Source organism: Pelobates fuscus, chromosome 2 (genome assembly GCF_036172605.1).
Source record: "Pelobates fuscus isolate aPelFus1 chromosome 2, aPelFus1.pri, whole genome shotgun sequence".
Taxonomy (NCBI): Eukaryota; Metazoa; Chordata; class Amphibia; order Anura; family Pelobatidae; genus Pelobates; species Pelobates fuscus.
Genome location: NC_086318.1, coordinates 326,291,712 through 326,310,895, shown reverse-complemented (window position 1 = coordinate 326,310,895; position 19,184 = coordinate 326,291,712). Strand labels below are relative to the sequence as shown.

Below are 19,184 nucleotides of genomic sequence, written 5' to 3'. Positions count from 1 at the left end.
TTTGGCCACACAGGAGCTGGTTCTCCAAGATCGATGAGCTGGCAATGGCCTGTTGGAAACTCCCTTGTTCCAGCGACCTTCTGGAAAACAAAGATCTTCCGGTGGAGATCATAAAGATGTTCCGACTGGCAGCATGGTTGCTGCAAGGATAATCATTAAAGCCCAGGGCGTGTCTGACAGTATGAATGATATTCTCCTGTCCTGAACTCGCAGATCTACAAACAAGATTTACTTCAGGATCTGGCAGAAGTTCCTGCATTGGTGTTCACACAAGTGTTGTTTCTCTTTCAATCCATCTGTTCCATGTATCCTTTCATTTTTTGCAAGACCGGTTCTCTGCCGGTCTTCGTGTGTCTACGCTTAAGTGTCAGTCCTCGGCTATTTCCTGCTTCAAGATTTGGCATCCAACAGGCTCATTCGTAGGTTTTTTTAAAGCTGTTTTTCTGAAACGTCCTCTAAGATTTTCTTTTTTTTTCCCACATGGGATTTGTCCATTGTTCTTAAGGCTATGTGCAGTCCTCCTTTTAAACCATTGGATACTATACCGTTGAAGATTTTATCAATGAAAACAGCATTTTTGGTGGCAGTTACCTCCGCTAGAAGGGTTGGAGAATTGCAAGCGCTTTCATCCTCCTCTGAGTTTACAATTTTTCACCCAAAGCAGTCTTTTCTGCCGAAAGTTCTCTCCAGACAAAACCTTAACGAACCCATAATTTTACCTTCTTTATGCCAAGCTCAATCTTGAAAATGGTCCTGCTTGGATGTTAAGAGGGTGTTACAAGCGTATCTCCTCTGCACTGCTCCTCATAGAAAATCAGATCATCTGTTCATCAATTTACAAGGCGCTTTTAAAGGTAAAGAGGCTTCTAGACCACCTATTGCTAGATGGCTGATTGAATCCATCAAACTGGCTTATAAGGTCAGTAATCTCTCTCTTCCGTTCCCGGTTAAGGCTCACTCCACTAGAACGATGGCAACCTCATGGGTTGAGCGATCTTCGGCATCTCCGGAAGATATCTGCAGAGCTGCAACTTGGTCATCCCTGCATACTTTCATAAAACATTACAGGCTGGATATATCCTCTTCCTCAAAAGCTTCTTTTGGGCAAAAGGTGCTCTAGGCGGTGGATTATTGATTTCTCTCTTGCTATATCCCACTTGTTTGCAGTACTGTCATTTTACTTACCGTAATTTCTATTTTACTTAGTAGAGTGTCAGTACTGCATGTTTCCCTCCCATTGGAGAATAAATAAAATTTTGCAGTTGACTTTTTTTCCATACTAGTGCTGCCATACTTTTAGTACACTGCTGCTCTGTAGGTCAGCATGTCAACCTGGGATTCGCTATGATTTCTCTGAACTATACTTTGGCTTTCGTCTATAATATTAGAGAAAACCTTAATATGTACTCTTCCATCATCTCTTTTTCACCATGTCTCAAAAAGAGCAGACCCAAAAAATCACTGTCCACACAAAAAATAAAGTATAAAAGTGTATATGGGGACATAGCTGATAGATATACCATTATGTCTTCTTCAGCTTAGAGCTATGAACACACTGCATTACCTTTTTAAACTGTTCCCCATTATCAATCAATTTAACAGAATATTAATGTATAGCACAGTAGCTTTGTTTTTTTTACTTTTTTAAGAGTATAACACATGTTATACTTGCCTTTATGTGCTGATACCTACAAATATAATGAGAGCCAGGAATTGTTTCTGTAAGTGCTTCATCTTTTCACTTGAAATAATAGTGAAAGAGATAAAACAGGCACAGTGCAGTATATTAATATGAACACCTTCTGGGTTATAGCTGTTAAGGTTTGGGTTTTGTCTAGCTCTGTGGTTTCTCCACATGCTGTTAAATTACCCCGATAGTTGCTGTGATGACATTTATGGGATATAAATCCTTCCTTCTGACATTCCTATAAGGCTGTTCCAATGGTTTCATTCAGCTTTTTTCAATTTATGCTGAGTGGATGTTTCTGATTGACAGTGATTATTTTACAAAGTATGTGGCTCACATAATCAGCCTACTGACCTTTTTATAACAAAAAAAAAAAAAAAACTTTTAACACAGGAATTGATTCAAACCCAGACAGGTGATGTTCAAGAACAGGGAACTTACAAAGGTCTAGATAAGTAGGAAGCAGATAATGGTGGGAAATTAAATCTGTTAGATGGAGACAATATCTACATTCGCCCTATGCTCTTACCACCAAGCAAGAAATACAAATTTATCCAAGTGCAAAGGAAGCATAACAAGAATTATTGTGAACAACAGAAAGCTAGTGGTATAACACATTACAGTCTACTTTATCCAGCAGTTTTTGTTTGACCCAAGATTCTATTGTTGTACATTATTATTACATCGGTTACAACCTTCAACCTCTGAGTTTCTAAAATGCATATCTCTCATCATTAAAAAGCTCAACACAGGTATAAAGTATTGAGTATTAGGATACACAATAGGTTAAACTAGATATCCCATGTACGCCCAGCTTATATCAACGTAAATATTGTTGTTAAATGGATCAATATTGAAAAAATAATGATATATATATTGAAAGCAGTGTCACAGCAAAGGATATATCAAATCGACCAATCTATCACTATTGAGGTAATGCTGAAATGTACATTGAATGAGCTGTCAAATCAAAGGATAATGTGTATGGTATTGACAAATGTTCCATTACTGCAGTAATGATGAAAGTATTTCTCAAATTGTAAAAAAAAAAAAATAGGGCCTGAAAACTACTGTGATATTCCTGAAGGTCTGTTACCAGCATACAAACATCTGCCAAAGAACTCGTCTCAAAATACTCTACGCATTAGGAATGCACTTGTGTGTGCTCTCTTAAAAGCACATTGTATAGAAATGAGAAATTCTGACATAGAAAATAACATCCTGACATTAAGTTATAGGGCTACTCAAATAAAAAGTGTAACACCTGTTCCTATCCCGACACCCTCATGCCCCCATTCCAAAAACTCATCTTCCATTCCAGATTCGAGGCCAGGTTCTCCCTCAATCCAATCCTCCACCATTACATGTGGAAGGAAAATGCATGTTTCAATTTATGGTATATCTACTAACAGTTATATATATTTTTTTTATTATAATTTTTTTCCATTTTTTTTTTATTAGGGCTGTGGAGTGTCCCTTAAATTTCTATCACATGTATGATTTGTATAGCTTCAAAATGTATCCGCTGTGTCCTCAATGCTTCTCTAGGGGAATCATTTGATTGGCCACTAGCCACCAGGCATGAACAAGTAAATGTGGGCTGGGAAAAAAAAGAAGTGGCTAAGCTGAGCTGCACAATTTGCAGAAAAGGTAGGATTTTAGGGATTTAGGAAAATAACTTGGAAAAACTAATAAATACATAATTTTTTATTTGCTCTCCATTACCATTTTTTTTTTCCGTCTTGTTCAAGAGCATGAGAAAAAAATATTTAAAACCAACACTACCCCTTTAAATTTGCTTTAAATCTTTATTGAACATTGAAATAGTGAGGTCTTTTAGAACTTTTTTATTGCCATAAAAAAATAAATTATATGACGATCAGAAGCTTTCCTGTGACACTGTGTAAATTATATAAAATTTTAGCAATACCAGCTTTTCACTTTCTATGGCAGACCACTAATTATGTTCTTCACTGAGAAAAAGCTTTAGGCATACATTCTGCTCCATTTGGGATTTACTGTCATACCACAGGAAATTATAGGAATCAACACAAGCAGTCTCTGAGTTCAATTTCTTTGCCACCAACTGGGCCTTTCAGGACAGCGTTTGTAGCCAATTTCCTTACATTCGCTCTTCAATGAACCATGCATTCTAAGAGTACTAAGCAAAGACGGCTTCTGGCTTTGCTTGAGGCTTAGTCCACAGAGCAAGGGAACGGAGAACTTCAACCTGACCCTGTTGCATTGTTGGAAAAAATGGAGGGGAAATAGGCTGCAGGTGGTATACAGTTAAACTGACTGACTAAACTGACCAAGCTGCCAAAACATCTGATTCATAAAGACAGCTAGAGTCAACGTTCAAAGAGCTGACTCCAGATGTAAAGTACTTATAAGCTACCATGTCTGCAGACAGCGTTTACACTCTGGCAAGGTGACTTATCATTAATTGTGTGTGAACTGAGTTTTGCCAGCTTAGCTTGTTTATACTGTGCCAAATACTGTTCCTCCATCAATTTCTTTTGTTGGCGTTTTGTGGGCAGCAGGATTGCACTACATCTGGAGCCTGGACTGAAGGCCGAAGAATGCAGGTGGCTGTATTTGCTATAAAGCGTACTTAGTGCTTTGATAGTGCTCAATTATCAGCAATAACAAATCTGTATACGGTTTTGATATAACTGTATTATCCTATGATTTGTGTGTTTTATTCAAGTATTTTGTGTGTGAATAAATCGTTACCTTTATACTGGAGACTGGAATATGGCTTTTCACACATCGGTGTGTGATTTTAGTGTGAATGCACTTTCCACTGGGTTATTTCCTTTTACTATTAATTTTAAAACTTATTTTAAACACCCATCTGTTGATTTGAACTTCTTTTCACCAGCTTAGATTGTTTATATTGGTGCAAAAGCAAGCCTAGCAGGTTGTATATTATGCTCAGGTAAGAGACTAATAAGTATGAAATTCAGAAACATATTTTAGGTTGTAACTTACTTATGACGTCAGCTGTAAACATGTCATTTTTAATCGTATGGGAAGGAAAAATAAAATAAATAATAATAATGATAATAAAAATATTCAGATGAAGATGCAATCTCTTTATGATCTGACAACTTTCCAAACCTAGGGAGAGGTGCATAAATAAAGTCCTTAATAAACCTAAAGTGGTGCTTGCATTTTTACCAATGAAATAATTATCTTTTATTAATTACCAAATGTGAGTCATCAACTACTTTCCAAGATCCTACCTCCCCGGAATGCTGTTTCACTATTGGTTCCAAAAAATACTGTTTACTTGGAAACTAGTAGTTAAGAACTTAATAGTTATACAGGTGTTGCCCCGTACACAAAAGAATTACAAACCAAAATAGGTCAAGTAAATTTGAAGAAAATTAAAGTGTAAAGACAGTGTACCAAACTTGCACTTGCAGAAAATGATGTTTATGCTTAGATTTGCTAAAGAAACACTATAGTCATCAGAAAAACTACAACTTATTGTATGTGTTCTGGTGAGTAGAATCATTCCCTTCAGGTTTTTTGCAGTAAACACTGTGTTTTCAGAGAAAATGCAGTGATTAGATTACAGCCTAGTGATAACTTTATTGGCCACTGCTCAGATGGCTACAAGAGATGCTTCCTGGGGCAGTGCTGTACACTATCGAGTACTGACATTCAGTGTTTTCTTTCTCTGCATGCAGACACTGGTCTTTTCTCATAGAGAGGCATTGATTCAATGGATCTCTAGGCAGCGATGCTGATTGGCCAGGGCTGTGTTTGACTTGTGCTGGCTCTGCCCCTGATCTGCCTCTTTGACAGTCTCAGCCAATCCTATGGGAAAGCATTGTGATTGGCTCACAGAATCACTTCTGATGAAGTCAGGCATGCAGGCAGATCACTGGCAGAGGCAGCAGCTGCAGACTTGAATATAAGTATATTTAGGGAGGCAAGGGGGGACATAGAGGGCTAGATGGTGGTTATAATACTATAGGGTCAGGAATTCATGTTTTTATTTCTGACCCTAAAGTGTTCCTTTAAATTTGTTTGAAAAATTTGTTGGAAAAGAATAAAAAAAAATGTAAAGGGGGGCGGGGCCTGACTGCCATGGAGGGAAGACGTGCCTAACTGCAGCTCCTGACTAAGCTATGAAAAACAGGCTAAAAAGACACCTTCAAACAGCATGAAACGGCATATAATGACCCTAAGCGACGACCTGACACTCAGTCCACACGGTGAACCGGTGATGCGGACCGTACACGGACGACAGGCAACACCCGCGGAGGCATGTGGCCGGGTGCGCAATGGCGGGGAGCAGCGGCCGAGTTCCCAGCCCGGAGTGACCCGAGAGCTGAGTGCCACACGCGGGTATCCCGCATCCCCCCCCCGCCCCTATGGACCGGTGGGGGTGATCCCGGTCCACTACTGGGAGTCCTCCCAGCCATAATAGGTTCACAGAAACCCGCCGGTGGCCCGAGAGACTCACCAAAGATGGCGGCGACCACGCGGCTTGCCTGCAGCCAGGACGAACAGGGATATGCGGCCAGGCTAGAGAGCATCTTTCAAAATTTTTGGCAGAAACTACAGGACAGGATGCTCCATCCAGCCCAGACCTACTCGGCTGCCGAACCGCCACGGAAGCGACTGCCGGACTCAAGACACATACGCCCGGAGCCCGCACAACAACAAGCTCCAATATGGCGGCAAAACAAACCACACCTGCACAGACAAGCAAGAATGAGGGACACAAGGCGTACCCGCCCACGGCCTGCCTCACGACCGCAAGCCACGGTAACAGGCACCGTCTGTAGGACCCTGGCTAGGCCCAGTGACCTGCCTCCGGACCCAAAGCTTTCCCCACAGCGGCAGAAGTGCGGCACCCGTAAGCTAAGACGGACCACCCAGAACCTCTATCACCTCACTGAGGAGAACATTGTTGGCCACCCACAATGCCTTCCCAGGCCGAAGACCACATGGAGTAACTCTCCTAGGCACCGACCACATCGCCGGAGGAGAGCCCGTCGCAGGCGGCGGCAAGACACCCGAGCTCCCCATGGCGCCCGACAAAGGGATGACCCGGCCTCACAGAGAAACCGAGTCAGTGGTATAAAAGTGCAGGCCTTCCCACCGACCTGGGGCTGGAGGGCGACCGACACCCATCCGCACCCTGCTGCTCCCATGTGGACCTTCCAGAGAAGCGGTGCCAACACCCAGGCAACCAGGGGAAACCCCGGGGTAGACATGGACCAGCCAAGCCGAGGTATTGGCTGACCGTGCTACATACCCTCGAGCAAGGTACCCATGTCCCCTTAAGGACGTGTAGTTAAACCCCAGCCTGACAGTACTTAAATAGCGGTTAAAAATAACCTATAATAATGCTATACGTTACTTTATTCTCTAAATCTTAACGACCTAGCTAAGCTATTTGCTTGTTATAAATGTCTGGACATGTGTTTGTTTTCCACATATTGCCACTGACTACACACCCAGCCTCAGACCCCAGGCCATTCCCTAGTCAGTTATGATGACCGTGCAACTCAGCATGCTGATTAAGTATGATAGTCAAGTCAAGTTTACTAATAACCTGTCCTACCATCACGACAGTTATGTTTTCGAAAAATGTTCCGGTTATCTTATTGTTCCCTAGCATGGTTCATCCAATCAAACATTGTTACATAGCGACCACTTAATTTTATTAATATGATAGTACTGCTGTTGACCTAGCTTAATAACTAAACGATACTCTGCTAACTATGTTACTGAATCTTGGTGTACCTAGGGACGTCATATGCATGTTTATTTTATACAAAGCCTGCGCACTTAATCCCTTATAACTAGTTAATGTTAAGCGACTTAAACTACATATTGACTGAACCTGATTACAAACGCAACATTAAACCATAATATCTAAAAAAAGAGGTATAAATACTAAGGAAATGTTAGATACCATTGTTATTGAACCCTATACTGTATTATAAATGCACGTTTCCCTCTCTCTATTCTGTACCCTATCTAATTTACCTCAATAAAATACAGATTGACAAAAAAAAAATGTAAAATATTTTTTTTAACTGTATACTGCATACATACTAGTTGAAAATAAAGCAATGCAAACCAAAAGAGACAGATCTAAATAACATATTTATGAATCATTACAACTGTAACACGTACTATATTGATGTATATAACATATACACACACAGATATACACACAAACATCTACTTTTATATATATATATATATATGTGTGTGTGTGTGTGTGTGTGTGTGTACATACACATTCTATGAATACATTCCACAGTAAGAAAAGCAGTATTAATTTTTAAGCTATTTATGGTTATGGATACCTTGTAGATATATATTGGCAAAAATAAAGAAAAAAAAACAAAACAGAGACATATATTTTGAAACTAAATGACTTATGCATGCACGTTCCTTGCTGAAATGGGCTGCAAAACGGCAGGATGCAATTTCTAAAATCCATTCAGCTTTAAGTAATAGACCATTCTTACAAAGTAATAAGGTTTAATGTATGAAGTAGTAGTAAAGATGACAGAAAATAGGTTATTTTGGATACTACCTATGCCATCTGAATCATTCCCAGCTCACAATTCATAGGATGTCTCAGTTGTTGCGCATTTGAACACATCCATGAAGCAAACATGGCTAATGATCACGAGCTGGGCTCAATTAATTGTTCGTTTAAAGTGGCATGTGGTAATAAGAGCAGAAATAAAAAACCTTTATGCGGGCCCCAGAGAAAATTATGACCGCAGAACTATAGAGATATTAACTGCTAAGCTTTCTAAAGGATAGTATAAACATGGTAATTTATGCACTAATGTGTCTAACTTTGCGAACCCTGCTTACTTGGTAAAATTATAAAAGCAACAAAACATTACTGAAAGAAAGGGGTTTATTGATTTTGTAATAATTCCTATGCATTAAGCAAAGAAATCCACTTTTTATTTAGGTCATTAATTATGTACTGTAAGTAAAAGGAAATGGAAATGGCATGTAACAAAGAAATAAATCGTAGCTCGAGCACCCACTTTAGGTAAAAAGCTTCAGCCATTTATCAGTGATGGTGATTATTAAGATGGGAAGATTATTTTTTTTCTTTTACCTTATCCTAGGGCTAGCCAACCTGATGTTCTGCAGCATTCATTTAACAATAAATCCAATGATACTCTGTAAGGACTAAGAACGCTGGGAGTTGTAGTTTCAGAGCACGGATGAAGCTTTATTCAAGCTAATCTTCGCCACTCATTTTAAATGAAAAAATAGAATTATTTCAGTTACTATTTTTTTCTGAGAACAACCCTTTTTTATTTTATTTTATTCAAATGTTTGATTTTTTTCAGACATATTTTAAACTAGAACTGCCACTGCTCTTGAAAATACACCATTTTAAAAAAAAAATCGCCTTTAACTAGTAATCTTATAATGTTTTTGTTCTCTCTCTTTCACATGACTTTTTTTTTTACTTAACTATATATAATAAAACTAATTCAGATCACAATTTGGTTAAGTCCTGGCGCAACAGAGAACAAATTGTGTTTGAGGATAAAAAAATAGAAATATTGGTTTGGTTTCCTCCTCTCTCTATGCTGATGGAGAGGTGCATAGGGCATAGTTTATCACAATGTTTGACAGTGAGCCAAGATGGAACCACTCAATTTCAATATAGAACAGTGTGAGGTTCTCATTTAATTTTATTTTATTTTTCAGAGCTCACGCAAACACACATATTTAAATATAAGGTATAAGAAAACAATGTGGAAATTCACATGAAGTGACACTTCCCCTTTAATGTTATAGACATCTTTCCCTGGTTATTTGCTTCAGAATGTGGTACCTCTTCCGACATACCTTGGATAGAATACGGTATGAACCAGACCATGCACCTTGTCATAGTGGATCTTTGCAAAACTAATTTTTCTATATATTGCACTTAAAAATATTTTTTTCTAGAATTTCTTTATTTATAAAGCACCTACAAATTCTGCGGTGCTGTACAATAGCTGGACTAATAAGCAAGCAGTTGCAAAAAGACACATTGGATGTACGGGAACAGAAGGTGCTGAGGGCCCTGATCATAGGAGCTTACATCTAAGGTGAGTGGGATAAAATGACAAGATGCAACAGCAAGATTATTTCATGTAATGGGTAAGTAGGTTGCTGGAAGAGTTAATAATGAAAGCTTTTTATTTTTATTTTTAGATGATTCAGTTGCAGGAGAGAAAACTGTTAACAGTGTAACTTATATACACTTTTGAAGAGATTTACACAGATTTTTTTAAGGAATGGAACAGGGAAGAGAGTTCCCAAAAATGGGGCAGCCCTACAGAAGTCTTTAAGGCAAGAGTCAGCGATTCAAGTACAAAGAGAGGATAGATGCAGGTCTTCGGCAGAGTGTAATGGCCTGGATAGGGCATACTTGTATATTAGTAGGGAAAAGTCAACAGGAGCAGTGTTATGAAAATATTTGTAAGTGAGGAACAGAATTTGAAATTGAGCCCTATATTTTAGCGGGGTGTCAATGTAGGACATACATAGGAGGTAGGTGTGAGGGGACAGGTAGATAGCCTTGCCACAACATTCATTACAGACTGTAGCAGAGCAAGCTGGGAGCACGTAATACCAGTGAGAAACAGTGTTGCAGTAGTCAAGTGGGAGATGATAGGTGTACTAATGAGCACTTCAGCCACATCCATTGCTAAGAAGGGGCAGATGTGAGTTATGTTTTTAAGATTGCAGCAACAGGATTTGGCAATTGACTGGCTGTGAGGGCTGAAGGGGAGCTTGGAATTGAAAGGAACACCAAGGAAGCAATACTGTGAGGTAGAACTGTTCTGTTTTGTAGCAACTGAGTTTAACCCCTTAAAGCGGCACTGTCATGCCGAACTTACCTTTCCTCAATCTCTTCCTCTTCTCCCCCTCTCTCGGGATCTGTTATTCATTTCTTCCATTCTTCTTTAGTTTTCTTTAAAATCATAAGACAAAGTAGGGACTCTGTCTTATGGAGGATTCCTCCGCTTGACCAGCTCTGACCAGCGGAGGAGCAAAGTGTGCTTCATTTCCGCTGGTCAGAGCAATTTTCCCATGATCCCTAGCTTTCCTCCCAGTTCCCACAATGCTTCCTGTCAGTATTGCCGAAAGTCCTGTCACTTAGACAGAACGCCGGCAAAACTGCCGAATTGCATCCTAACAGAATGAGAAGAGTTTCTCCATTGGTGTTAGGATGCAATTCGGTACTTTGTTCGTATCGGAATTTCATTCTAATGAATGAAACTCCGATCCTATTCATTGCTGTGGCTATACCGCGAGTAGGGGCATGTCTAGTAACTGTGGCTGCTCACTGTAAAAAAAAAAAAAAAAAAAAAAAAACACCTAATAACCCCCCCTCCCTCCTGCGCGGGGGTTAAAGATGGGGGGGACCTACTGTCCTCCCCCTGGCCCCCACCCCTGCGCGGTGGGTGGGGGCCCTAATAAAATAATAAGGGGGGGGACCTACTGTCCTCCCCCCCTGGCCCTCACCCCTGCGCTGTGGGTGGGGGCCCTAATAAAATAATAAGGGGGGGGACCTACTGTCCTCCCCCCCTGGCCCCCACCCCTGCGCGGTGGGTGGGGGCCATAATGGTAATAAGAGGGGGGGGGGGCCTACTGTCCTCCCCCCCGGCCCCCACCCCTGGGCGGCGGGTGGGGGCCATAATAGTAGTAGGGGGGGGGGACCTACTGTCCTCCCCCCCCGGCCCCCACCCCTGGCCGGCGGGTGGGGGCCATAATAGTAATAAAGGGGGGGGGGGACCTACTGTCCTCCCCCCCCGGCCCCCACCCCTGGGCGGCGGGTGGGGGCCATAATGGTAATAAGAGGGGGGGGACCTACTGTCCTCCCCCCCCCGGCCCCCACCCCTGGGCGGCGGGTGGGGGCCATAATAGTAGTAGGGGGGGGGGGACCTACTGTCCTCCCCCCCCGGCCCCCACCCCTGGCCGGCGGGTGGGGGCCATCATAGTAATAAGGGGGGGGGGGGGAGACCTACTGCCCCCCCCCGGCCCCCACCCCTGGGCGGCGGGTGGGGGCACTAAGTAAATCCCCCCCCCCATCAAGGTGACTAGGGGTGCCCAAGCCCCTAGTCACCCACCCCCCACCCAAATAAAAAATGCCCCTACCTACCCCCCTCACCCTAAAAAATAGTGAGGGGGGAATAAAATTGCTAACCTGTAAAGTAAAATTAAACTTACCATTCGACGTCTTCTTTTTTCTAAAATCTTCATTTTTCAGCCCCAAAAAAGGCCAAATAAAAAACCATCATAGCCGTCGAACTAAAAATAAAATAAAAAACCCGAGCGCAAAAAAAAAAAAACCCGACGAAAAAGAAAAAACCCGAGCGCACAAAAAAATAATCCATCTTCACCCATGGAGGGCTCCGCGCAGACTGAGCTCCGCAGGGCGGGGCAAGGCTTATAAAGCCTTGCCCCGCCCTGCAATTAGCCTAAGAACACTCTGATTGGTGGGTTTAAGCCAATCAGAGTGCTCTTTGTCATTTTACAAGCGTGGGAAAGTTCTTTGGAATTTTCCCATGCTTGTAAAATGACACAGAGCACTGTGATTGGATGGCTTGAAATCCATCCAATCACAGTGCTCTGTGTCATTTTACAAGCGTGGGAAAGTTCTTTGGAATTTTCCCACGCTTGTAAAATGACACAGAGCACTGTGATTGGATGGCTTGAAATCCATCCAATCACAGTGCTCTGTGTCATTTTACAAGCGTGGGAAAGTTCTTTGGAATTTTCCCACGCTTGTAAAATGACACAGAGCACTGTGATTGGATGGCTTGAAATCCATCCAATCACAGTGCTCTGTGTCATTTTACAAGCGTGGGAAAGTTCTTTGGAATTTTCCCACGCTTGTAAAATGACACAGAGCACTGTGATTGGATGGCTTGAAATCCATCCAATCACAGTGTTCTGTGTCATTTTACAAGCGTGGGAAAATTCCAAAGAACTTTCCCACGCTTGTAAAAGGACAAAGAGCACTCTGATTGGCTTAAACCCACCAATCAGAGTGTTCTTAGGCTAATTGCAGGGCGGGGCAAGGCTTTATAAGCCTTGCCCCGCCCTGCGGAGCTCAGTCTGCGCGGAGCCCTCCATGGGTGAAGATGGATTATTTTTTTGTGCGCTCGGGTTTTTTCTTTTTCGTCGGGTTTTTTTTTTTTGCGCTCGGGTTTTTTATTTTATTTTTAGTTCGACGGCTATGATGGTTTTTTATTTGGCCTTTTTTGGGGCTGAAAAATGAAGATTTTAGAAAAAAGAAGACGTCGAATGGTAAGTTTAATTTTACTTTACAGGTTAGCAATTTTATTCCCCCCTCACTATTTTTTAGGGTGAGGGGGGTAGGTAGGGGCATTTTTTATTTGGGTGGGGGGTGGGTGACTAGGGGCTTGGGCACCCCTAGTCACCTTGATGGGGGGGGGGGATTTACTTAGTGCCCCCACCCGCCGCCCAGGGGTGGGGGCCGGGGGGGAGGACAGTAGGTCCCCCCCCTCTTATTACCATTATGGCCCCCACCCGCCGCCCAGGGGTGGGGGCCGGGGGGGAGGACAGTAGGTCCCCCCCCCCCTTTATTACTATTATGGCCCCCACCCGCCGGCCAGGGGTGGGGGCCGGGGGCTGGAGGACAGTAGGTCCCCCCCCCCTTATTACTATTATGGCCCCCACCCGCCGCCCAGGGGTGGGGGCCGGGGGGGAGGACAGTAGGTCCCCCCTCATTCCCATTATGGCCCCCACCCGCCGTCCAGGGGTGGGGGCCGGCGGGGGAGGACAGTAGGTCCCCCGTCCCCCCCTTATTACAATTTTTTTTTTTTTTTTTTTTTTTACAGTAAGCAGCCACAGGCTGCTCACTGTTTAGTGGACATGCCCCTACTCGCGATATAGCGAGTAGGGGCATTGGGGAGATTTTAATCTCCCTTGTGCTATTATGGGGGTCATATTGACCCCCATAGAGTGAGGAGGGGACCTGGGGGGCTAATGAAGTGGTGGGGAGCACAGCTCCCTGCCGCTTCTGTCTTTACATATTGCAAGGAGGGAGCTGCACGCCGGTAGCTCCCTCCTTGTAATAAACCGAACAAACAAACGAACACTGATACACAGTGTTAGTTTGTTCGTCTGATTTTTTCTATTCATTCATTCGTCTGTCTGATGAATGAATGAATAGGTGAAATTCCCGTTCGCATGTCCAGATGTTTCACTGGGCATGTGCGGGAATCTCACAGTCTGTGTAGTGTGGGTAGATGACGTGTCCCACAGGGACTTCACCTACCCACACAAAGATGGCGGCGCCCTGAATATAGATCGGGGCAGAAGATAAAGAATAAAAAATAGGTAATGTGGGGGGCATAGGGGCATTTGTGGATGAATAGGGGGTCGATTGGATGTAGTTGAGGCGGGAGGGGGGTTAAAAAAAAAACGGAATTCGGCATGACAGTGCCGCTTTAAGGACCAAACTTCTGGAATAAAAGGGAATCATGACATGTCAGACATGTCATATGTCCTTAAGGGGATACGGAAGTAAGATGCCATCCAGTTAGGAATAGCAGAGAGGCAGTCGGAGACACGATTCAAGAGGAGAAGAGAAAGATCAGGAGAATATGGATAGATTTGCAGACCATCAGCTTTGAAGTGATATTGGAAGCTAACCACGGGAATCAGCATAGATTAAGAACAGTAGAAGCAGTACCTTGGGGAACACCAACAAAGAGGGGTTGCGGAGGAAAGGAAGATACATGAATAATGACAGCATTCTGGAGAAAAGATGCCCATACATCAAGCCCCACAACAGTCCCAATTTTGGCCGTCAGCATTTTTCGTTCTTGTCCCACCATCCTGATTTAAGTTCCTGGTGTTCCACATCTGGGTACACCAAGCAACTGTCCTCGGGCAACAAAGTGCAAATTAGATGACGTTGTACTGTGAATGGGCACTAGGACCCATAATGGGCATTGCTAGTGACACAAGTCATGTCACAGTCAATACCTCCCTTAGATCTGCTCACCACTACCAGCCTCATACGTCTCAATGTTGGGATGTATGTCATGCATGTATATACATTATATAATTAGAGGATAACATAATATTAAAATAAAGACAGTACACGGCAGGTGTGCCGACCGACGCAAGCCTTGCTGGAGGAATCACACCCCATGTAGCTTGATTGCCCACTACCCCCTGCTCCTAACCCTTTCCTTACCTCCCTCCTACCTGAATGCCATGGCCCGGGGGCACCGGGATCGAGGCCAGACGGGTTGATTATGAGACAGACAAATAACATAATAAACTGGAGAGTAATAAGGATAAACAAAACGAACAATTGTAGATGGAGGCTGACAAAAAACAATGACATCTGTTCAAAGGCACGGAGCTCCAGGACACTCTGTGGCTTGGATACCCGGCGCTTAGACGGGAATATAGTAAAGCATGACGAACGTTTGGCAGTTAGATAGACGCACAACTCAACTCACCCGCGTACAACAGAGACACCCATACTAAACAGAACACCTACCACACAATAGCTTAAGACAAGGATTCAGGCGACACAGAGGGGGTGCAGGGACACCCAAACAACACTCTAGCTCTGCCGTAGGTGACAGTTATGGGGGGATTCTAGACCCAGAGTACTAAATATAAGCTACGTGATATGTGCAAGCTCCCACTTCAGATTGACACCTGGAGTTCCACTAAAACTACGTTGTTAAATTCAATGTTATAGCAGAAGTGAGCAGATATGTTCCTTACAGTAGGGAGAGGTTAACAAGACCTACTCCCCAGAAAGTCGATACGGACCTGCGAGTCCCTTTATAACGTGAGCGAGTTGGCCAATGGGCCTACAAAATGTATGTTTCTCTCATGGATCCAGAGTTTTCCTTGTTTATGTTATGCAAATATTAAATACATGATCAGACCTGCGAGTCTTACTATTTAACTTACGATGAACCTACAAATAAATAAACACATTTTCAAAAAAATAAATAAAGACAGTAAATAGTTACCATATGAAGAAATCAAAATTAACTATGTACTGAGATAACTTAAGTTAATAAGTTATTGTCATATGCTATTTACTTGTCGTCTTCTATTACAAAAGAATTATAAGAGATAAAAGTATGTACACATGTTTGCATAATGCTCCATTCCTTTAAACATCTTTTATTGTGGGAGAAAACTACAATCTCTATTTTCGCAGTGGAGCAATACTAAATGCAATGGTACAACCAAGGCACAAATGTTATCGATGTCAAAAATATACAAATGGCAATCAAGTTACTACCTTATTAATTTTTTTTTTCTAACAAAATCCTTTTATATCAGTTATGGGAAGCTAATGCAAGTGTCTATATTTACCAAAGGGATTTTAATACGCAGGGATTTAGTTCTCAATGAGCAAGATAATCTTTTTATTGATTAGATGAACTGCAATTTACTCTCAATTGAATATGTGCATGTAAAGAAGAAGGATGCGTAGATAGTAGGTTTTTTTTTAATGTAAATGTGAATCTTACTGAAAGCTGTATAAATATGTATTATTTGAAGTATGTGATCAGCATGATGATTAATTGCCACCGTTTTATATCTTCTTTGAAAAATGGCCAATGGGAAAATTGTATCATCCGTCCATAGAAGGCGTCTCTCCATGTTCAGAATTTAATGAGAATGAAGAGAAGCTTTAATATTTTTATATGATAAATACATTTCAGAATTGACTTACCATAAGGATAGTAATAATGGATGTCAAGTATAAAGTTTTTTGTTTTTTTTAATCCATTATAGAAGTTTACAAACAATTTAGGACAGGAAATAATTCTTAAACTAAACAATAGACTGAGCCTTTCTCTCATGACCAGGGTATCAATGCTATTTGTCAATGACCATCTCAATAGTAATTCTATTGACCTCAGAAAGGTGAAGTTGATGCTTCAGGTTTTAAACATGTGCTACAGTATTGTTATATTCTAAAATGACCTAAGATTTGATGCTAAGGATGCAGAAAATAAACCTACTACACGAAGGACGTAAAGGACATTACAGATATTACAGAATGCTTTGTATCTGTAAGGTAACATTTCACACCGTGCCCAAGCACTTAACTACAGAGCACGAACAGTATTCTTCAAATCTAAGCTCTTACACAAATATAATGCTCCCTTGGTGCTGCTTTGTTCTTTTGTGGAATGGGACATTAGTAGCACACTAATTTTAAGGCCAGCAGCTTCACATCTCCCATCCATTCTGTTTACCTCATGTAATTATCTTTGTGTTGCCAACACTGTGTCATTAGCCTTCCTAATACTGCACCACCATGCTATTAATCAATCCATCTAAAGTCACTTGCTGCTGAAGAAAGTAAAGTAAAGTGAATTTGGAGATTACTTTTTCTATAAAAGTACTAGTTTCAGTTCCTACACTCCGTAACAGAGTGCATGTGTGACTTCTTAAACCATTCTCTTTGTACTTATTCTAATTATTTTGCCAATGTTACCTTCTTTAATGTCACTTTTCCAATTTATTTTTCTGTACATGCAGTTTTTTAATGTATTCTGTACATGGCATTATTATGTTTTGGGAGATCTTTTTGTTAAACTCCTTAATATTAGACAACACGTTTGCACGCCCACCATTCTTCTTTGTCCTAATCGTGCATCCCACCCTTGCTCTTCATTCTATTCTGTCTCAAGGCCTCAAACACCATATCCACAACAAGTAGAAACATAGAAACATAGAATGTGACGGCAGATAAGAACCATTCGGCCCATCTAGTTTGCCTAATTTTCTAAATACTTTCATTAGTCCCTGGCCTTATCTTATAGTTAGGATAGCCTTATGCCTATCCCACGCATGCTTAAACTCCTTTACTGTGTTAGAAACCTCAATTTTCACTGAGCACTAATTTACTTACTTCATCCAAGTCTTTAACGAATACCGGTTTCTCTTCAAACCCAATAGGCATTGGTTCAGTTGGAGGGATTCTCACTTCTTCATATATTTTATTGTTTTCTCTTTGAATGCCTTCTGGCAGTAAAAGCTAAAATGGGTAAAAACAAGCATGTTAATGAATAACATTTACCACCTCAGAAAGCTTAACCAAATTCAATACATTTTGAAAACAAAACTATTTTCCCATACACATTTAATTTTGGTTTCATGATAAAGACAGTCAGAAATTGCAACTGAATCACAAACTCAATTTATAATTAAATCAGTGGTTAATTTACACAGACACGGTCAACAATGGGAAATGTAATCTACTAGTTCAAAAAAACACAGATAATCCCTTTTGTATATTCAACCACTCTCAAGTACATCGTTTGCATGAGAGAATCTATCAGTCTTATTCATTAATGCGAATTAAAAGTAAATTTGACAAATTAAGGCCAAGCTAGCCACATTGAAAAGATTCTCTAAGTCAACTATGTTTTCAGTTACACAGCAGGCAGCATACAGAACATGTAGCCTGTGTAGGACAGTGGGTGAAAAGATAGTCAGAGATAGGTAATGGCCAGTGGAGTTCTATGTATAAGACCCCTCAGATAGAGTAGTACGAGTAGACGTGCATCCAGTTGAATGGAGGCATAACCCCCCCAATAAAACCAATGGCAGCCAAACCCCACTCCCAAAAAGGCTGTGCTAATAATCCTTCGTAACTAGGAGGCTATCTAGAGAAATGGCTGGAGCTATCCAACCTAATCACCTAGAATATCTGCTGCTTAATGGCAGCTAAAATATTCTATGTAGCTTGCCCTGCGTGTTTAACATAAAGAGCTGCAGGTAACACAAATGGATAGACAAACTATTCTCCCCTCAAAAGAAACGTGAACTAAAAGAATAAGTGCATCGGCACACTAAGTAGCTCGACGCGCGTTTCGGCAGTAAATCCTGCCTTTGTCAAGAGCTCTTCCATTGTCTATCCATTTGTGTTAGCTGCAACTTTTTATGTTAAACAAGCAGGGCAAGCTACATAGAATCTTTTAGCAAATAGCCTAGGTGATTAGGTTGGATAGCTCCAGCCATTTCTCTGGATAGCCTCCTAGTTACGGAGGATTATTAGCTCGGCTGGTTTGGGAGTGGGGTTTGGCTGCCATTGTTTTTATTGCGGAGTTATGCCTCAATATAACTAGATGCACATCTACTCCCACTACTCTATCTGAGGGGTCTTATTCATAGAACCCCACCGGCCATTACCTATCTTTGACTATCTTTTCACCTACTGTCCTACACAGGCTACATGTTCTGTATGCTGCCTGCTGTGTAACTGATATCCTGAGCACCTCGGACATTTTGCTCTTCTCAGGCTTTACTATACATATTGTTTTGTGCATGAAGCACACTTAGGTTTTTTTTATACAGATTTTTTTAAACCCTTATAGGGATTTATCAATACCCTTTATACTTGTTAATTATTACAAGACACTTTCTCCTGCTCTCCTTTTTTTCACTTTACTCTATCTAT

At 41.5% G+C, this 19,184-nt stretch overlaps 1 protein-coding gene across 1 annotated transcript in view; it reads right to left on the bottom strand.

The window, feature by feature from the left end:
- ASCC3 (activating signal cointegrator 1 complex subunit 3) overlaps window positions 1–19,184 on the bottom strand; it is a 647,451-nt gene that overhangs the window by 522,861 nt on the left and 105,406 nt on the right. Inside the window, exon 8 of the mRNA XM_063443555.1 lies at window positions 17,634–17,759. Within this exon, the coding sequence (XP_063299625.1) occupies window positions 17,634–17,759 (126 nt within the window). The remainder of the gene's footprint in view (window positions 1–17,633; window positions 17,760–19,184) is intronic.